Source organism: Bidens hawaiensis, unplaced genomic scaffold (assembly GCF_021521415.1).
Source record: "Bidens hawaiensis isolate Kalapana, Puna unplaced genomic scaffold, B.hawaiensis_p1.1 tig00031168_1, whole genome shotgun sequence".
Lineage (NCBI taxonomy): Eukaryota > Viridiplantae > Streptophyta > Magnoliopsida > Asterales > Asteraceae > Bidens > Bidens hawaiensis.
The window spans coordinates 203,593-221,667 of NW_027495242.1; the positions used below are offsets into that span (position 1 = coordinate 203,593).

An 18,075-nucleotide genomic window follows, 5' to 3' on the forward strand; every position below is an offset into this window, starting at 1 on the left:
CGTTTTAAAATGTTATTATAAATGAAATCTTTTAATAATAGGGACAAACATACGTTATATGGATTGGAGACAAGGGTTTGAGGATGTTTCCCTAGAGAATGTGACCGAATCGCTTATCGCCCTCTCTTATCGCGTGCCAGAACATGATCATGATTTGAACCATGAAAACAACGACGTTGTAGTCATGTATGCTGATTCTAAAGTTGAGGCGGACATCGAAGACTTACGACCCAAACTAATGTCTATTGCTTATTATATCCCATCCATCGACTGCTGCAACGGCTATGGTGATTGGTGAGGTTTAATATTGTCTCGTTTCAACACGAGTGTGTTAATACCCTAATATATATTGTTCCTTAATTATGTATGTATACAATTATTCATCATATAAATATCAAAGATTATATAAAAACTGGTGTTTTTCTTCTTTAGGATATTTGATCACCTTTAATTCTTGATATATAATTTTTAAAATTATTTCTTAAAATAGAAAAACAAAAACTTGTACATGAATCACAGATAAACGGATCAAACCTTCGAATTAATAATATGATTTATTTTAAACGAACGAGATTTCAATTAGTCGAAGTTGAGGAAGAAACGAAAAAAATTCATAAGACATCATGTATGTTCAAGTTCAAGTTTAGTGAGCATCTTCTTCTTCACAGAACTTTGTGTACTCTTTTGCTCCCATTAAAGATTCCAGCTCTGATGGATTGCTCGGCTTCACTTTAATCATCCATCCGTCTTCATACGGGCTTGAGTTAATCTTTAACATTCATGAAATTTACTTGTTAGTCATAAATCATACATTATTGATGGTCAAAGACTCAAAGTCAAACAAGTTGTTTTTCATAATTCATATCTTTTTATTAAAATCAAAGTATTTAAGACTCAACATTTTGTTATAAAGATTAAGTGGTGATTAAGGTTTTATCCAAACATTAAGAAAATTTGTAAGAATTAGAGGTGGAGTAATAAGTCGTTTGACTTAAAAAGTCAAAACAACATATACATGAACAAAGAGAAACAAGAAGATTGAGGAGTTACCAAACCAGGAGTCTCGGACAGCTTCGAGTTCACCTCAACGATCTCTCCAGAGATCGGGGAGTTAATGTCACTGGTGGCTTTGACACTTTCTACTGCTCCGAATCCTGTGGCTTTGGTCACCGAGCCACCGGCTTCTGGTAAATCCACAAACACCACCTCTCCAAGATGGTCCTGCATATTTTTTAATATTTGAACAAAACATTTAGGCTATACATTACAAGTACATGATCATACATAACAGTTTATTTCTAACTTTTTAGCAAATGTTGCAACTGAATCATATTTGGTAGCTTTTTTTTTTACATCAAATTTTTCCACCCCTAACTATGCACTTGCAAGGATTTGTACCCACCACGACCACATCCTTGTCGGAGGTCAAACACCATACCACTAGGTAACATGTGTGAACGTATATTATCCAGACTTCTGGTCACTACTTTTGTGATCATCTTTCGTTGGTCTCAAAATTTGGATGCTTATACCTATTTTTAGTAGTGATGATAACTTGGCATTAAATCATACAATCATCTAGTAATATGTTTAACCCTACAAATTTATTAGAACACATATGAGCTACATGATTAATTTGTATAGCTTAAAAAAAGTTAATCACTTTGTAATCTTATTAGAAAGGTTGTTAAGTATATATATACAAATTTATACTAACTCATCTCTATTAGAACGGCTAACTCAGACCAGGATCGTCGATCTTACCCATAGCCAATTAATTCTACCCGATGAATCCGATTTTGATACGGATCAGTTATCGGATATAACCAAAAAAAAGGAAATAACCTGAATAGTAAACCCGATCAACACCCCTAACTCACACACCCTCTAAAACCTACCGCTATCTCGACATTTTAAACACCATAGGACTAAAACCCTCAACCACTTGTGAAGGAAACTTTTCAAACACATTGATACCGCCAGACTACGAACCCTATACAACTATCTCTTCTAAATTCTAAATTTGCCATAAGCCAAAAAAAATACTGTGAGTTTACCTAGCTAGGTAGACCTGGGCTTGACTCTGAGCCTCTGATAAACCTCATAAACAATATAAATATAAATTTCATTATAAGAAATAATGAAAATAAGTAAATTACAGCTAGATTTGGTTAAATTCTAGGTTTTAGTTCATTTTTTTTATATTTACTATATGACACAAACCGGTATCATTTTTCTTGTTATTTCAGTACAATTCACTAGTCCCATTCATTTTTCGTGCTAGAATTGTTATTAATTGACCAAAATACCCTTTAAAAAACAAATAACAATATTATTAATAAAGATAATATAATAAAGTATAAAATATAGAATAGGAAAGAAAAAGAACCTGAGCATGGTCAGTAATACCAATAGTAGCAACAGAACCTTCATGCTTCACCCATTCATGTGAATTTGCATATTTCAACCCATCCAAAACTACATTAATTAATGCATATATCAACTTTATATTTTGTCCTCTAAATGTTACCCAGTTTCAAGAATATTTACCTGAAGAGAAGCATCTGGAAAGAGGTGAGAAATGAGGTCTGGTAGCAGATGATAGCCTTAGAGCATTGGCTGTGGAAGAAGCCCACATTCTAAGAGCCATTTAGTCTGCAAGTGTGTTTGTGTGTGTGTGTGTTAAGATGGAAATGAAACACATACGATAGAGATAGAGTGGTAGTGTTTTTACAAGGTTTTTGTTATCTTTAGATGAATGGTGAGCATTCAAGGCCTCATCCTTTGAACTCTTTTCATGGGCTACTTGCTTTTTCTATTTCTTTCATTTATTTTTTTTTCTTCATTTAATTTATTGGATATTGGATCCCCATGTAGTCCTGTCTATGATTATTATCTAATATTTAATCATTAATTTCATATGTGTAGATGACTGTTAATATATGATCTTTTTATTTTTTATAAATTATGCATTTTAATATTTCATGTTATTATTCAAGTCCCGGATCGATAATCAAACACGATGTAAGCAAATAACTCTTGTTTATTAATCAGAAAATCTAACTCAAAAAACTGATTACAATATCTCAAACCTTAACCCGGTTTAACTCTTGATAAACCCTAACTTGGTTGCATCTAGTTTGCAAACTCTAATGTCTAACCATAACTCAGTTTATATAGACTAACATAACTTATTAGCCAAGACATTACCAAATATAATTAAACTCTAATTGCAATCTCATAAACTCATTACATATTAATGAATCCCACGGGCCCAATAGGTCCAACCTGGTCACCTACATGTGACGGACCTATTAAATTGGAAATTACGTCCAACAATCACCCCCTAATTTCGACTTGAAATAGGTGGTCTTAGATTTAGACTTGCCTCCTTTACATGCTTGATTCGACACACGATTTTGACCTTCTCGACTTTCACAACCATCTTGGTCTTAATCTCTTCGGAACTTCTCTTGATCCATAGATGTGTTCTTCACTTATTCTGCTCTCTCGAAGTCGATACATCTGTGACCATGTCCCCGACCATTACCTCGATCGTATGAACACACATATCCACTCATCTGGTTGCGATTTCGGTCATCTAATCGAGCGAACATCAGTCTTCTTGATCTTCTTAGGTTCCCAAATTGATCCAAAGTATCAAACCCTTGGTCGAAACATAACTCGTTCAACCCGTATTAGAAACACACTTTGAATTGAACCTACTCGTTCAACCCAAATAAACTACGCACTTTTAATTGAACCCGCATGTGTAACCCAAATAAATATCAAGTAACGATGGTCAAACCAACTTGTTTAACCAAAAAAATACCTACAAAAATAAAGGTCTCGGAGCCAACAAAGCCAACAAACCCAAAAGAAATAAATATTTGTCCGATGACTTGTTTCCTTCTTCACACAATCACAAAACAAATTGCGTTAAAAATAAACCACAAAAGTCAAAACACCTTGCTTCTAAATTTGAGACTTGGTTCCTGTTAAATTGAAAATTACGTCCAACAACTGTAAGAAGGATATTGAAAGTTAATCTTGAAATGGTTCATCAAAAAAGTTGAGGGGGCTAAGTGAAAGAATTTTAGTAAGCTTATTTTGGTACGTTTATTTATTTAGTATGGTAAGAATAAACTAGTTATTTAGTTTCCTATAATAAGTTATCTTGTTTTGCAAGTTGTTAGTTTAGTATAAATAGATGGTTATGGTCTATGTAATTTGTAAGAGTCAAGAATTATAATATAACTGAGAAAGAGTCGATTTTGGTTGAGATCAAATATTATGTTCTTGGGCCTGATTTCCAACAATTGGTATCAGAGCAGTTTGACAAGAAAGCGGTTTTGAGAGTCGTTTACGGGAAAGGGGTGCAGCCCGGTTAGCTAGAGTGCGGGGTTGGAGAGAGAGAGAGATCGTTGAGAAGAGGAAGCAAAGAAGGCATGTAATCTGCATGAAAAAGGAAGCATGTTGATCAGATTAAACTAAAAGAAGGTGATGGTTAGGTTAAAATATAGGTGCGGTAGTTTTGGAGTTTTGAGGGAGAAAGGAAATCGAAAAGCTAGAGGACATGGCAGGTGTTTTATGTTGAAAAAACATATTTACTTTCTTCGTAACACAACATAAACAAGTAACCAAACATCTTGGTGATTGGTGAATATATTAAAGGTGGACGGTGGAATGAATTAAAGCAAGGGATGTGTAAATTAATTTAAGGAAGTATTTTTAATAGAGAGTGGGATGGCTTAAAGTGGAAAAAATTATAAGCATGCAGTTTGGAAGCAGTAGCCATGAGCAAGAAGAACGAACCGGGTTCACAAAATAGTTTCCGGGTAAGTAGGTAATCAAGAATGCTTTTCTTGATAAATCAAAAATTAAAGTAAGTAAGAAGGTAAACGAAGTCGAAGAAGGTAAGTCAAGAACAAGTTTCTTGATGTAGGAAAGTAGAAGGTAATCAAGAACTTGATTCTTAAAAGAAAGTAGAAAGGCAGTCAAGAGTCAGATCTTGAAGAAATAAGGCAGTCAAGAGTCAGATCTTGAAGAAAGAAAATCTGATCAGCAAGTAGATCAATCAGATCAGCAAGTAGGTCTGTAGCAAGAAAACCTGGTTAGCAAGTGGGTCAGGAGCAAGAAAATCCGGTTAGCAATTAGGCCGGAAACTGATTAGCAAGTTGGTCAGTAGAACGTTCAGTAAGAAAACTGGTTAGCAAGTTGGCCAGAGCAAGTTCGGAGCAAGTAATATGATCCTATGATCAGAAGTAAGAGCAAGAAACCCAGTTCGGGTTATAGTAAAAACAAAACTAAATTCACAAGAATTTAAGCAAGAGAAAGAAACTCGTTTTCGAGTTAAAGCAAGATCGTTAGCAAGAAAGAAAGAACAAAACAAGTCCTCAAAGCAAGAAAGTTTAGGGGTGGTGGATGTGATGAAATTTCTCATCACACACCTCACCCAATCAAATGGTATCACATCACCAACCCCAAATTCATCACATGTGATGGTTTTTTACTAGGGGTGGTGGTGTGTGATGGAATTTTTTTGTTTTTGCTTTTTTTTTTTTTTTTGCAACTTAAAAAAGTAAAACAATATTTTACTAGAACTTAAAAAATACAAACAATAGTTTACTAGAACATAATTCAACTTAAAAATTAAAAATAAAAAATAAACGTCTACTCCTCGTCTGAATCCGGAAATTCCAAACCTAAAGAACCTATAAGCTCAACTAGATCTCATCTCAACCGATGATGAATATCTTCATCCGGTAAGTCTAATTGGACATCATCGGGAACGGGAATTTGAGTCGGAGGATCCGGTACCCAATCTGGAGAAATTGCATTTCCATCTTCTTTTATTAACATATTGTGTAATATGATGCATGCATACACGTAGCTAGAGATCGTGGGTTTTTTCATTGCACGAACCGGTCGACTAAGTATGCACCATCTACCCTTTAAAACACCGAAAGCTCTCTCGACATCGTTTCTTGCCGATTCTTGCAACTTCTTGAACGTCTTTTCATTTGTCTCGACAGGAAACGAAAAGGCTTTCACAAAAACAGACCATTGCGGGTAGATACCATCGACAAGATAGTAGTCACATCTGTAATATCTCTCGTTGACAAAATACGGACATAAAGGTACCGTGCCATCTGTTACTCTCTGAAACAACGGTGATGTGTACAAAACAGTGATGTCGTTGTTTGAGCCAGGAACACCAAAATAAGAATGTCAAATCCATAAATCATTTGACGCAGCCGCTTCTAGTGAGATGGTCGGTCGTTTGATATCGCCCCTAACATACGCCTCTCGCAACTCCCGTGGACAATTCCTCCATTCAATATGTGTACAATCGATGCTACCGAACATGGGTGGAAAATGCCATCTAGCCTCGTGTGCGGCGTAAAGACATGTAATGTCGTGTCTTGTTGGTTTTTGTAGAAACTATTTGCCATACAATTTTATAATCGCGTAACAAAAGAATTGTAGACATTCACGTGAAGTTCTCTCAGACATTTGTAAGTATTCATCGAATTGGTCGGGTGGGTTACATGTCGCTAGTTGACGAATAGCTAGCGGATGTGCATTTTTGAAGCGCCGTAAAACTTCGTTTACCCCTTGCGTCTTAAGATTCTTGAAACCATTCTTCGTTTTCTTCGACGTCAGCTACAATCTTTAAAAATAAAAATTTCGGCAAACGAAAGCGTTCCCTAAACGTCTCGTCATTGTATTTCGGCTCCTCCACAAAATAGTCGTTCATTAGCACGTCGTGGGCATGTATACGATCACGCTCCACCACTTTTTTCTTTGGACGGCTCGGGCCTTCAAGTTCGTTATATTGCAACGGGAACCATTCGAGAATGTCATCGTCCGAAGACGAAGAGCTATCGATGTCTAAGGGATGCAAGTAATTCGGAAATGCCATATTTTTTTGTTGTGAATGAAGGGAAAGTTTTTGAGTTGGATTTGTGTATGTTTTGAAGATATATTGTAGTTATTTATATAGGTAAAATATGTTTTTTTTATTTTCTCAACGGTCTCCTCATCCAACGGTCATCCCAACGGCTCCATTCCTTGGTTTTCACCCCCATCACACGCGTGATGGCCATCACGCAAATCTCCTCCCTCAAGCTTGACAAGCCAGTGGCGGCGATGTTGATAAACCCATCACGCGTGATGGGTGGATCATCACGCGGTGCCCCGGGTGCCCTTAGCAAGAATTCATCAAAAGAAAGAAAGAAAGATTTCAACAAGAAAGAACAAAATCTAAGCAAAGCAAGAATTAAAGAAAGAATGATAAGAATGAGCAAGAAGCAAGAAAAGAAGAGAATCTGTCGTTTCAAGATTACGGGGGAATATTGAAAGTTAATCTTGAAACGGTTCATCAAGAAAGTTGAAGGGGCTAAGTGAAAGAATTTTAGTAAGCTTATTTTGGTACGTTTATTTAGTATGGTAAGAATAAACTAGTTATTTAGTTTCCTATAATAAGTTATCTTGTTTTGCAAGTTGTTAGTTTAGTATAAATAGATGGTTATGGTTTATGTAATTTGTAAGAGTCAAGAATTATAATATAACAGAGAAAGAGTCGATCTTGGTTGAGATCAAATATTATGTTCTTGGGTCTGATTTCCAACAAGGGGTACACGGAGTGGAGCGGGAAGGTCGGGAGGGGTTCAGGAGCCGTGAGAACACCATTACGGCTAAACTGGTACTGATGAAAACGTTTCCAGATCGGTGAATACATGCCCGATGATCATCGTTGTGTCAAACGGTCATATGACTGTTGGAACGATTGAATTTACAAAAAAAAGTCGAAAAATACTTTATGATTTTATTTATATATTATACCAATTAACCGACACATACCATTCAACATTTCTACACTCATTTCTCTTCAGCATTCTCTAACATTTCCCATCCAGCAAAAATATGGGTCCCTGATGATCTAAAAAAAGTTCGAAGAAATCGAAATCCGGTAGTTCTCGTGTCGTTCAACCGACTCAACATACGAGACAAATGTCGTGGGGAGACGTTCACCCTATAGCTACTCCACCGAACCAAACTCTAGGGTTCATCGACCTTTTAAAAAACTCTATTTTCGACCGTAAAACCACCAAAATTATCAACAATTCCAACAACAATTCGAACAAAAAAAAAAATTAACAATACCGCCATCAAGAGTCGGAAGAAGAATCCGACCACAAGGAAAAGTGGAAAACAATCAAACTAAGCAAAACGCGATGAACCTAGACAAATAATTTGACAAGTCACCGGACCTGGTCCCACAATATACGACGGGCCGAAAGAAGCCAAGGTCATGAACCGAGTTAGAAGAAGTGTCGGTGTCGAGGGCTAGGATTGCCATATCGGAGGACGAGAAGGTCGGAAATCAACGAAAACACAACTCTTTTTGGAGGTCCGTTCTCGAACACTTTGCCGCTCAAATGGGTAATACCAAAACGTCCACCAAGTTAACTAGAAATATTTTCAACCGACGTCCGGTGGCGGGTCTAGTGAATGGTTAAGACGACAAAGGTGTTTTCACGGCGTTGCTTGCCGAATATAGGAAGTTGAAAGGATGCAAAAAGGGTTTTACTCATATCAAGGCTTGGAAAGAGTTAGAGGCCTCATATAAAATGAAGTCTTATCCCGCGAATGGGATTGGACATGTCGATACCGGGAGGTTCGTCTAAACAAACAAAGATGTCGACTTCCAACAATCCAACACGTACACAACATTTTCTGACATGAAATATCCAAAAATCGACGTCAACTTGTCACTCATGCATGGAAGAAGACTAGTTTGTCGAAGACGTGCAACCAACTCAAGATGACGCTTTCGCTAGCGAGCCTGAAAGACCGACCCGCAAGGGTAAACGAGCCACAAAGGCCACCCTGGTTACCAACGAACCACCAGGACTTGTTTGTTCATTGGTTAATATTGCATACATAAACATCTTAATTCCTCTAATGGTCACACTTGGGCCATATATGTTGGGCTAAATACATATCAGATCAGGCCTAAAGCTATAGACTACTCTAGCCCATGCATATGTATATCTTTACAGCTAAATATTATATTCCTATTATCGTTTGGTCTCATGGTTCGGTTAAAACTTAAAACTTGTTCCCAGTGCTATTAATCCTAGCACAAACATTACAGACTCTAATTCTTAAAAGGTCTTCATAGTATTGTAACTTGGGCTATGCGTAGTGGAGGGGCTACAAATAGTAATATATATATATATATATATATATATATATATATATATACACATCCATACATGCCGGCCCCCACCACATAAAACTCGCCCCTTCTTCCAGGCGACGAGAAAAACTCGCCCTCGCCCCTTTTCGTCCAAAAATCGCCGGGAGGGCGGTGTTCGCGTCCAAAATCGCCCAAATTGTAGCCCTATTACATATAGCCTTAGATATTTAATCATATGAACTGATTCACCAAAAAATATATTCTTCAAAATTATTGTTATTCAATGTTTATTAATTAGTTTCACCAAACATTAGCGTTGTGTTCCCAAGTTCATTTAACGAAAGAATGAAAAGGAAAGTTTTTTTCTTTTCATTCTACTTTTTTCTTTTCATTTCCCTTTCAATTTCCTTCCAATTTGGAAAGAAATACTTTCCTTTCATTTTACTCTTTAAACATTTTTCTTTCCTTTCATTTCTTTTCCTTTCTTTCTTTTAATGAATCTCTGGAACACACTTTTTGTTATTTCCTTCCATTTCCTTCCAACAAAAAAACTCTGAAACACATCTCTTTTGTTATTTTCATTCATTTCTTTTCCTTTCCTTTCTTTCTTTAAGTTATACTCAGGAACACAGTGTAAGCTTCTGCACAACAACACATGGGTACGAATCTAGTTAAAATTTAAAAAAGAAAAGAAAATGTTTTTTAAGTTATTGGTCAAAGAAACAAGAAGGGGAATCCACATGTGTTTGCACACTTATCTACAACCCTTTGTAAACGTAATCTTGGAATTATAGTCAATACTTCGTGTTCATTAACGGTTCCTGCCTTGTTTACTACGTACATAAATAAAGGATCACTAAATCTTATTCATATTGTTGGTGCTCTCTCCAACAGTAGATGGGTTCCTCGTGACCATCGTTATGTACTTCTAAATCCTAGATTCCGCAAACTTAGATAAAACTTTATGATCATTTTTTAACACCGGTCAATGACGGTATAATTTAAGCTACTTGTCTCACGAATAAGTCCACATGTGTTTCACTCTAAAACTAATCGACAATTGAGAGAGTGTTCTATAAACTTAATACATAAACACTTTTTTTTTCTTTTTTTCAATTTAAGATTAGTTTTCCGTCAATGTTTTGAAAACCAAACTATGACCAAGTCTCAAGAATCAAATGCATAATAAATAATTTAATAACTAAAAATATATACTATATAAAAGTTGTTTGTGATGCTCTAAATACGCGTATAAAAGCCTCTCCTTTAAAGTTTGTCATTATCATCTATAGCATGCCATGTATTCATCATCTACATAAAATTGAACCGTCACTGTTTATTTATAAACTAATCTTGTTTATTTCATGATCGTAAATTATCTTTAGATATTTGGTTTTTAACGAAATGTGTGAACTTATAACCCTACACATACTTTTTAACACATAAATGATAAGTCATATAAACCACATTGTTTCCTTGATGTTTTATCATCAAAATTCAAAATCAAGATGTTCCACGTTGATATTCTATTACTCTTGGCTTGAAACACGAGACATGTCACTATTAATAATGTTGCCCATCAATTGTTATCCACCGGCCACCACCTTAAACCGACCTAGGAAAACAACAGTGTCTACATCGGCCCCACAACCAGTGACAGTCACTAATGCTATTTTTAAATAATTACCACCACCAGGTAAATTTCCTTTTGCCTGAACTGTCACCAACCCAACCTCCTTTCTGTTGATTTTGACCATCAATACAAGACAAGTAGACAACACAACATATGTAACAAAATATCTACCTTAATAAACTTACACTATATGCCCACTTATTTGACTTCATGTTAAAAGTATATTTTGTTACCTCTTTTAAATCTATATGTAATTCATTAGGCTATGCGTAGTGGAAGACTACAAGATTAAGGAATTTTCTACACGTTGTGTCACGTCATCAGAGTGACTATTTTCATTTTACGGTGTTGTGGCGTTTCACATCAAAAATCCCCCCCCCAACGGTTGTCATTTGTCCATCTAATAAAATAAGCAAGAAAAGGTGGCGTGGATAATGTATTTAGTGACAAAATATACTGAGAGATCATCGATGCTATTATCAGCGACAAATTACTAACAATGGCGATTGTGTCAAAATTGAGGTGCTTTTACTAATAGCCTTTCCGCCGAATTATTATCAAGTGCCATTTTACGGGCAGATTACCAACGATCTCTTTGAAGATTTACCAACAAAACTTCCATCGGAAATAAGTTAGAAATTGCGGTACTTTTACCGATAGCTTTTCCACCAAATGATTATCATGTGTCCTTTTACGAGCGGATTATCAACGATCTCTTAGAAGATTCGCTAACAGAATTTCCATTAAAAATTTGTTAAATTTCCATGAAAATTTAAAGAGATCCATCAAGTTGGACAAGAATGAATAGTACAATATTATAAAAATAGTGTGTAAAACTGTAAAAGATGGTTTGAATATTTATATGATTAAATTTAATTCAAATAAACACGAAAGTTTTAATTTTGAGAAAAATCTTAAATGAGATTAAACACGGCTTGAGCTTGTGTGCAGTACCTTAATGAGCCAGAAGAGTTCAAACTTAAAAATACGTAAGGCTCGAGCTTCGGCTCGATAAGTAAATGAGTTGTAGTAATAGTAATAGTAATAATAAATAAATAGATAGATAAAAATAGTAATAATAAAACCTACCTATTCTAATAAAAGAAAATTAATGTTGACACATATCATTTGAATATTCATTCTTAACCTAAATTTTCTGCTCAAACTATTCTTCTCTGAAAACAGTCATATGACTGTTGCATGTTGATTGTGTGCTTGGGAGTCAGGTTCAAAAAGCCGGTTGGGATATGGTTTGCATTGGTACCGAAGCCAAGGGTATGGTGCTCATGCTGTATAGATCGTTACAGACTCCATACTACTTACTTCACCCCCTAAGAGAAAAATAAGCTCTCTCTCTCTCTCTCTCTCTTAAATGTGAGGTTTTAAGTTCAAATCTTTAGGTTAGTTGTTGTGGAGTGGTTTTAAACATTAAGCTAAAGCATCATCTCATTCATTACTAAAAGAATGGTAAGCTTGACATGTCATTGGCACATATAGACAATGTGATTTTAACTAACACACACCTTTAACATCGCATTGTGATTAAAAACCTCATAATTTCCTTGTTAAAGTATTTAGATCCCACAATTTCATTGTTAAGAGGCATGCGTTACCATGTGACCATTTCCTCCTTTACCGCCCAGGCGTTAAAGCCCGACACAATGTTAAAGCTCCTTACCATACCACATCACTTTTGCAGCCCTATTGAAGCCCCCTCACCAATTGATTTTGTCGATGTAAGGTAAATTTGAAATTTCATTGTTAAAATACATAAATAAATAAATAAATAAATATGACCATGTGCATCAAATAAATACCCACCATTGACCAAGGGAAAACATTGCATGACACCGTTCCTACTTTCCTAGCACTTTCTTTCACATTCTTATGTTCTTTAATCTTTTGTTTGGTGGTTTCTCTCTTTAATTCTTACCACCCTCATTGATTAAAGCAAATACTCTTCTTGATTGAGGATTAGTTACCACCACTACCACCAACCCTTTTTAACTTTCCTGTCGAATTCCCACCTTTAATTACATATATAGTTGAAAATTAGGTAATAGTGAGAGATGCATTTTTCTCTTTTTCTCTTCATCATTTAAGATCTAATATTATCCATGGTGATGAAAAATGTCAACATACTTATTCTACTTATATCACTTTCTACTTATTATAATGGTTTTACGGTTTTACCACCAACAAAAAAGTTAAATTGAATAAAAGAAACATGTTTTATACTTGAAAAAATTTTCAAAATAGACCTATTTTGGATTCCCAAAATAGACATATATTGGGAAAATGTTACAAAAAATGTCCCTCAAATTTTAGAATTCAAAAAATGTCCCCCCTCTAACTCATCTCCGACGATGCGTTAGACTTCCTAACACGTCGGCAAAGATGCGTTAGACTTCTTAACGCAACGTCAACGACGTGTTAGCCTCTTGTTTGTTTTTTTAATATCATATTAATATAACTAATTCTACTTATTTTTGTGTTTTTATAACTTTTAATATATAAAATTTTATATCATTTCGAATATACCAATAAAAATGCTTATTTTTATCTATATGTTGGCATAATTTTATTTAAAACCGTGCAGGTCAAAATTTATTGAATATTTCGATATTAATTTGACATGACTCGAGTGTAAGTAAATTTATGTTGATCCACAGATAAAAATAAGCATGTTTTATCGGTATATTCGAAATAATATAAAATTTTATATATTAAAATTTATAAAAAACAAATATAAGTATAAATAGTTAAATTAGTATAATATTAAAAATAACAAACAAGAGGCTAACACATCGTTGACGTTGCGTTAAGAAGTCTAACACATCTTTGCCGATGTATTAGGAAGTCTAACTCATCTTCGACGATGCGTTAGGAAGTCTAACGCATCTTTCAATATGTGTTTTACAAACACATCGTCAAAGATGTGTTGACTTTCTAACGCATCTCAAAGATGCATTAGAGAGTGACATTTTTGGAATTCTAAAATTTGGGGAACATTTTTGAAAATTCTTCCCAAAATAGGTCTATATTGGGAATTTTCCTTTATACTTATCCAATAACCCGGGCATTTTAATGTCATAATGACAACTACTTTTCTTTACATTCTAAAACAAAACAATATTTGTTTAAGATAAAGAGCAATGCACAACTCGTTTAACTTATGACTCTGATATAAGAATCCATATGTCTTTTTCAATTTGAATATGTTACTTTCTAGTAATTTTATAAATATATGTAAAACTCGTGAATAAATGTATTTATCAACCGATACATCATAATTCCTCATAATTCAACACACTCAAATGTGTAAAATAAACAAATAGTTACTAATATTTATAACAAAATAGGTGAATATTAATATAAATAAAAGAAATACATTTTTAAATAATAAAATATTCTAAAAATTACTAATTATTAATTAAAAAAATGATATATTTCGTTAATATTATTGAAATACGAATTTTGTTTTATTTTTTGAGTCAAAATCGGTCCAAGTTCACCGATAAGATGTGGTTCTGGCTGAGTTTGACCACATTTGACCGATTCTTAGTAACTAGGCGGATTTACAGAAACTCGCCTCGCCGACATACCTTGTAGCGAGTACTCGGAGAGTACTCGGCCTTGTAATCCTACTTTTACAACATTGCTTAAAGTGTGACTATCATATAGGCCAAATGTATACATCGTTAATCAACCATCTAACTTGAAATTGGACTAGAAACCGATGGACAAAAAAAATATTGTCATGTCTTTTTGTATATTAATTTTTTATAAGTATCATCAAAGATTCAAGCAATTTCATAGGAAAAATATGATCAACTTAAAAAGAACCGAAACATGCAAAATCGTTAGTTATATTTGTACAAAAGTAGATATATAGAAACAAGAGTTTTTATTTTATATAATTATTTTCTTTTAGAAGTTACACTTTCCTGATCCATATATTTATTAGATATCGTGGGTTTCATGATTCATATATATATTTCAATTAGTGTACATTTGTGCGTAATTAATTGTGTGTATTTTTTTAGGACACATCAATATATATTTTAGTTTGGTTTATACATCATAAATATAGTTAGAAAAACTAAAATTATGATCAATAAAAGCAATAACTTAAGAATTGTGAAGGGTGTCACACAGATGTACATGTACGTCTCAAAGTTAATCATTTTGGCAATATTTTATGGATTTAGCGGTCCTTGAAGATTGCCACTTGCTATGAGCGTTAGACCTAATTTTCGGTATTCTCTTGGAAGTGTCCACCAGATTTGACCTATAGTGGATAAGATGCTTGTTGCCCTTGTAAAGTCGGTCCAACCATTTTCTATTCTCACATTTACGTACTCACCACAATAAAAAAAAATATCAGCAAAAATATTCGTAACCCAATCTAAAAGAAGGGAACATTTAACAACCGTAATTGAATGTTGGTGATTCGTCGAAAGTAATTGCATATGGTGAAGGCTCTGAGATTTAGAAGACTTGATTATTATAGTGTAGAAGTAAAATTCATCATTTTATTGTCTTTACAAGACAAATGTATCTGGTAAAATCTTATTTATATACATTGAGAAATAAACGTTGCACCTACTAAGATCCTACAATTAAAAAAAACTTTGATTAAGGTGGTTTATTTCGGTACGGTTACTTTGTGTGCTTGGTTCACTAGTTATAAGCCAGGTAAGATTCCTTAGTTTATTTAGGCCTATAGATGGAAATTGATATGAATAAATTGCAATGTTGGGAGAAGGTTACGATTTTTTTTCCTCAACTGTCTACATGGAGATCTAATTTGTTATCCAGCCGGAGGTAAGCACATGACAATAAAATATGTTTCGGGTACCTTGCGCATTTATTTTTTGTTTTTGTTCCTTATGCCTAATAGGGTACGCTGAAAACTCAAAGTCTCGGTCAAAATGGCTTGGCTTGGTATTCGCATAAAAAAAATGGGGGTTAGAAATCGGTAGCTTAAAGGGTTTAGTCTAGTTCTTTTGGTGAATTGGAGGTGGTGATTTGTAAGTAGATCGAATGATCTTTGGGTCAAAATTGTTAAAAGCTATTTATGGGAATCAAGCTGTCGTTTTTGACAGGGAAGAAATTGAGTCAGGTGACGGGGGTTGACATCATGTTGTTAAATCTAGTCATGACCTTCATGAAAAAAATATTATTCTGTAAAACACGTTAAAAATGTGAAATGGGATGGAGACTAGGTTCTTGATGGACACCTTGTTAGGGATTCCACATTTTGCGATTGTTAAGATTGGATCTTGATAAGGATGGTTCAATTGCCTCCAAGCGAGGAGTAGATGCGGCTCTAGGTATGGAGGAGACAAGAAGCGTAGCCATTAGATTCCCTATTGTATGGATTGTCGGGTGTGGTGTTCATTGATAGAAATGACTCATGGATTTGAGACTTTGATGTGGATGATTCTTTTCATGCTAGATCTATTCAAAAGCATATTCACCTAATGCATGTCCCCAACGAGTTTTATCTAACTTGTTGGAACTCTTACGTTTCATTTATAGCCAATACACCATGGTTTTGTGTCTTACTGTTCTAGAACGAAAGAGATTACAGATCATCTGTCTGGCGCTTGTGAGATCGCTTTGCATTGCTTTAGTTAAATGACTTGATTTACCTTTGATACAAAATATCTCTATCTTAGAGATATTGAACTGATTCGAATATTCGATTCGTTAAATGTTTATGGAAAGAAGAGGAATTGTGTTAAAAAAAGTAAGGTGTTAAAATAATAACTTTTATTAAATAGCCTTTGTAAAAAAGATTAAGGTGGTTTATTTCTTTTGCATTCACAGTAATTTTATTAAAGAAATATATATATCCAATCAACTTTAGAAAATACATTTAAAGACTAGGTTTTTAGTGGTTTTTAGTCGGATTGGGTTTGCTATTCAAAGGGGGGTTGCGGCGCAGCTTGTTACCCGCTTACCTGCTACTTCATTGTAAATCGTTTGGATGTTTCTATGAAATATAAAAAGACTAGGCCAAATATGTTTTGAACAGGGCACCCGGCACCTTCTTCGTCTTCTCTCTATATCTTGTGTCAAACAAAATACTCCACTATTTGTGTCAAAGAATAAGAAGAAGATAACATGAATCAGTTCATGGATGTTTCCACTGGTCTCCAACTAGCTAATAATAATATTAATAACAGTCAGCAGCAATACTCCTATGGTTATCTATCTCTCTTATCACAAGATTATTTCTTTAATCTAATCAATCAACAAGGAGATGAAATCGACCGTTATCTTCACGCACAAGTAACAACACCTTTTTAATTTTTTTTTTTATTTTTTTTTACAAAAATGATAGTTCAAAATAATATTGTTTTATGCAGAAAGAAGAGGTTAGGCGCAAGTTAGCAGCTAAAACGCAACGACACTATCATGCGCTGATCGGAGCCGCGAACGAATCGGCTTTACGGATAATAAGAGAAATAGAAGCTGCGGCGGAGCGAGCGGCTCGGCGCCAAGCCGAGCTGGAATCTCGGGCGTCGCAGCTGAGAGCGGAAGCTGAGGCGTGGCGTGCGAAGGCGGCGGCGCAGGAGGCGGTTGCGGCGGCGTTGCAAGCGGAGCTGCGGCAGGCGGTGGGAAGGTCGGAGGGTGAGGTGGAGGATGCTGAGTCGACGTGTGTTGACCCGGAGCGAGTAGTGGTGAGTCGACCCGGTTGCAAGGCGTGTGGGAAACGGGTTGCCTCGGTGGTGGTGTTGCCGTGTCGGCATTTGTGTGTGTGTAGTGAGTGTGACGACGTCGTACAGACTTGCCCGTTGTGTCTTTCGTTCAGAAGGTCGAGTATTGAGGTTTACTTGTCGTGATTGGGCCCGGAAGAGATAATAATTCATTTGCCTTTTTCTTTTTTATCTTTTTACCAAGTTTAAAAAAATATATATAAATGTTGTTACCGTTGACAGTTTGACACTCCCAAAACTCCAAAAGGCCGGGGTTGAACTCAATATGTATAATAATAATTAAAAAGTCATAAATCAGTCAGGGTCGGGCACAAGCTCAAAATTTTGACTTACAGGGGATAAATTTACACTACAGATGGGTTGGAGTCACCTCCGGGCTCTGGCCTCAACTAAGTTGTGCCCCTGGTTGTGGCCAGGGTCTTTTATTAACCAATCAAACGGTTTTTCACATTTTTCATAAAAAGGATAAATAATAAACTTGTTGTTTGTTAAACCATTACACAAAT

General features: G+C 35.2%; 2 protein-coding genes across 2 annotated transcripts; one reads left to right on the top strand and one right to left on the bottom strand.

Annotated features, from left to right (window-relative positions):
* Positions 1 to 549: 549 nt before the first annotated feature.
* On the bottom strand, positions 550 to 2,774 carry LOC143581760 (glycine cleavage system H protein, mitochondrial). The gene is made up of 4 exons (XM_077064467.1): positions 2,551 to 2,774; positions 2,390 to 2,478; positions 1,051 to 1,221; positions 550 to 769 (listed from the first exon to the last, which is right to left on the bottom strand). Exons 1-4 carry the CDS (start codon positions 2,648 to 2,650, stop codon positions 644 to 646), a joined length of 486 nt encoding a protein of 161 aa, XP_076920582.1. The 5' UTR covers positions 2,651 to 2,774; the 3' UTR covers positions 550 to 643.
* Positions 2,775 to 16,998: 14,224 nt separating this feature from the next.
* On the top strand, positions 16,999 to 17,695 carry LOC143581762 (uncharacterized). Its single transcript, XM_077064468.1, has one exon. The coding sequence runs from the start codon at positions 17,213 to 17,215 to the stop codon at positions 17,693 to 17,695; it is 483 nt and encodes a 160-aa protein (XP_076920583.1). The 5' UTR covers positions 16,999 to 17,212.
* The last annotated feature ends 380 nt before the right edge of the window (positions 17,696 to 18,075 follow it).

Bases quoted from the DNA above. Each gene is read 5' to 3' on its own strand.
- LOC143581760 (XM_077064467.1), bottom strand. From the start codon at position 2,650: ATGGCTCTTAGAATGTGGGCTTCTTCCACAGCCAATGCTCTAAGGCTA. The intron at 1,222-2,389 runs GTTCTTTTTCTT...AAAAATATGCAG, and splicing joins GTATTACTGACCATGCTCAG to GACCATCTTGGAGAGGTGGT. The intron at 770-1,050 runs GTAACTCCTCAA...TGAATGTTAAAG, and splicing joins TGTCCGAGACTCCTGGTTTG to ATTAACTCAAGCCCGTATGA.
- LOC143581762 (XM_077064468.1), top strand. From the start codon at position 17,213: ATGCAGAAAGAAGAGGTTAGGCGCAAGTTAGCAGCTAAAACGCAACGA.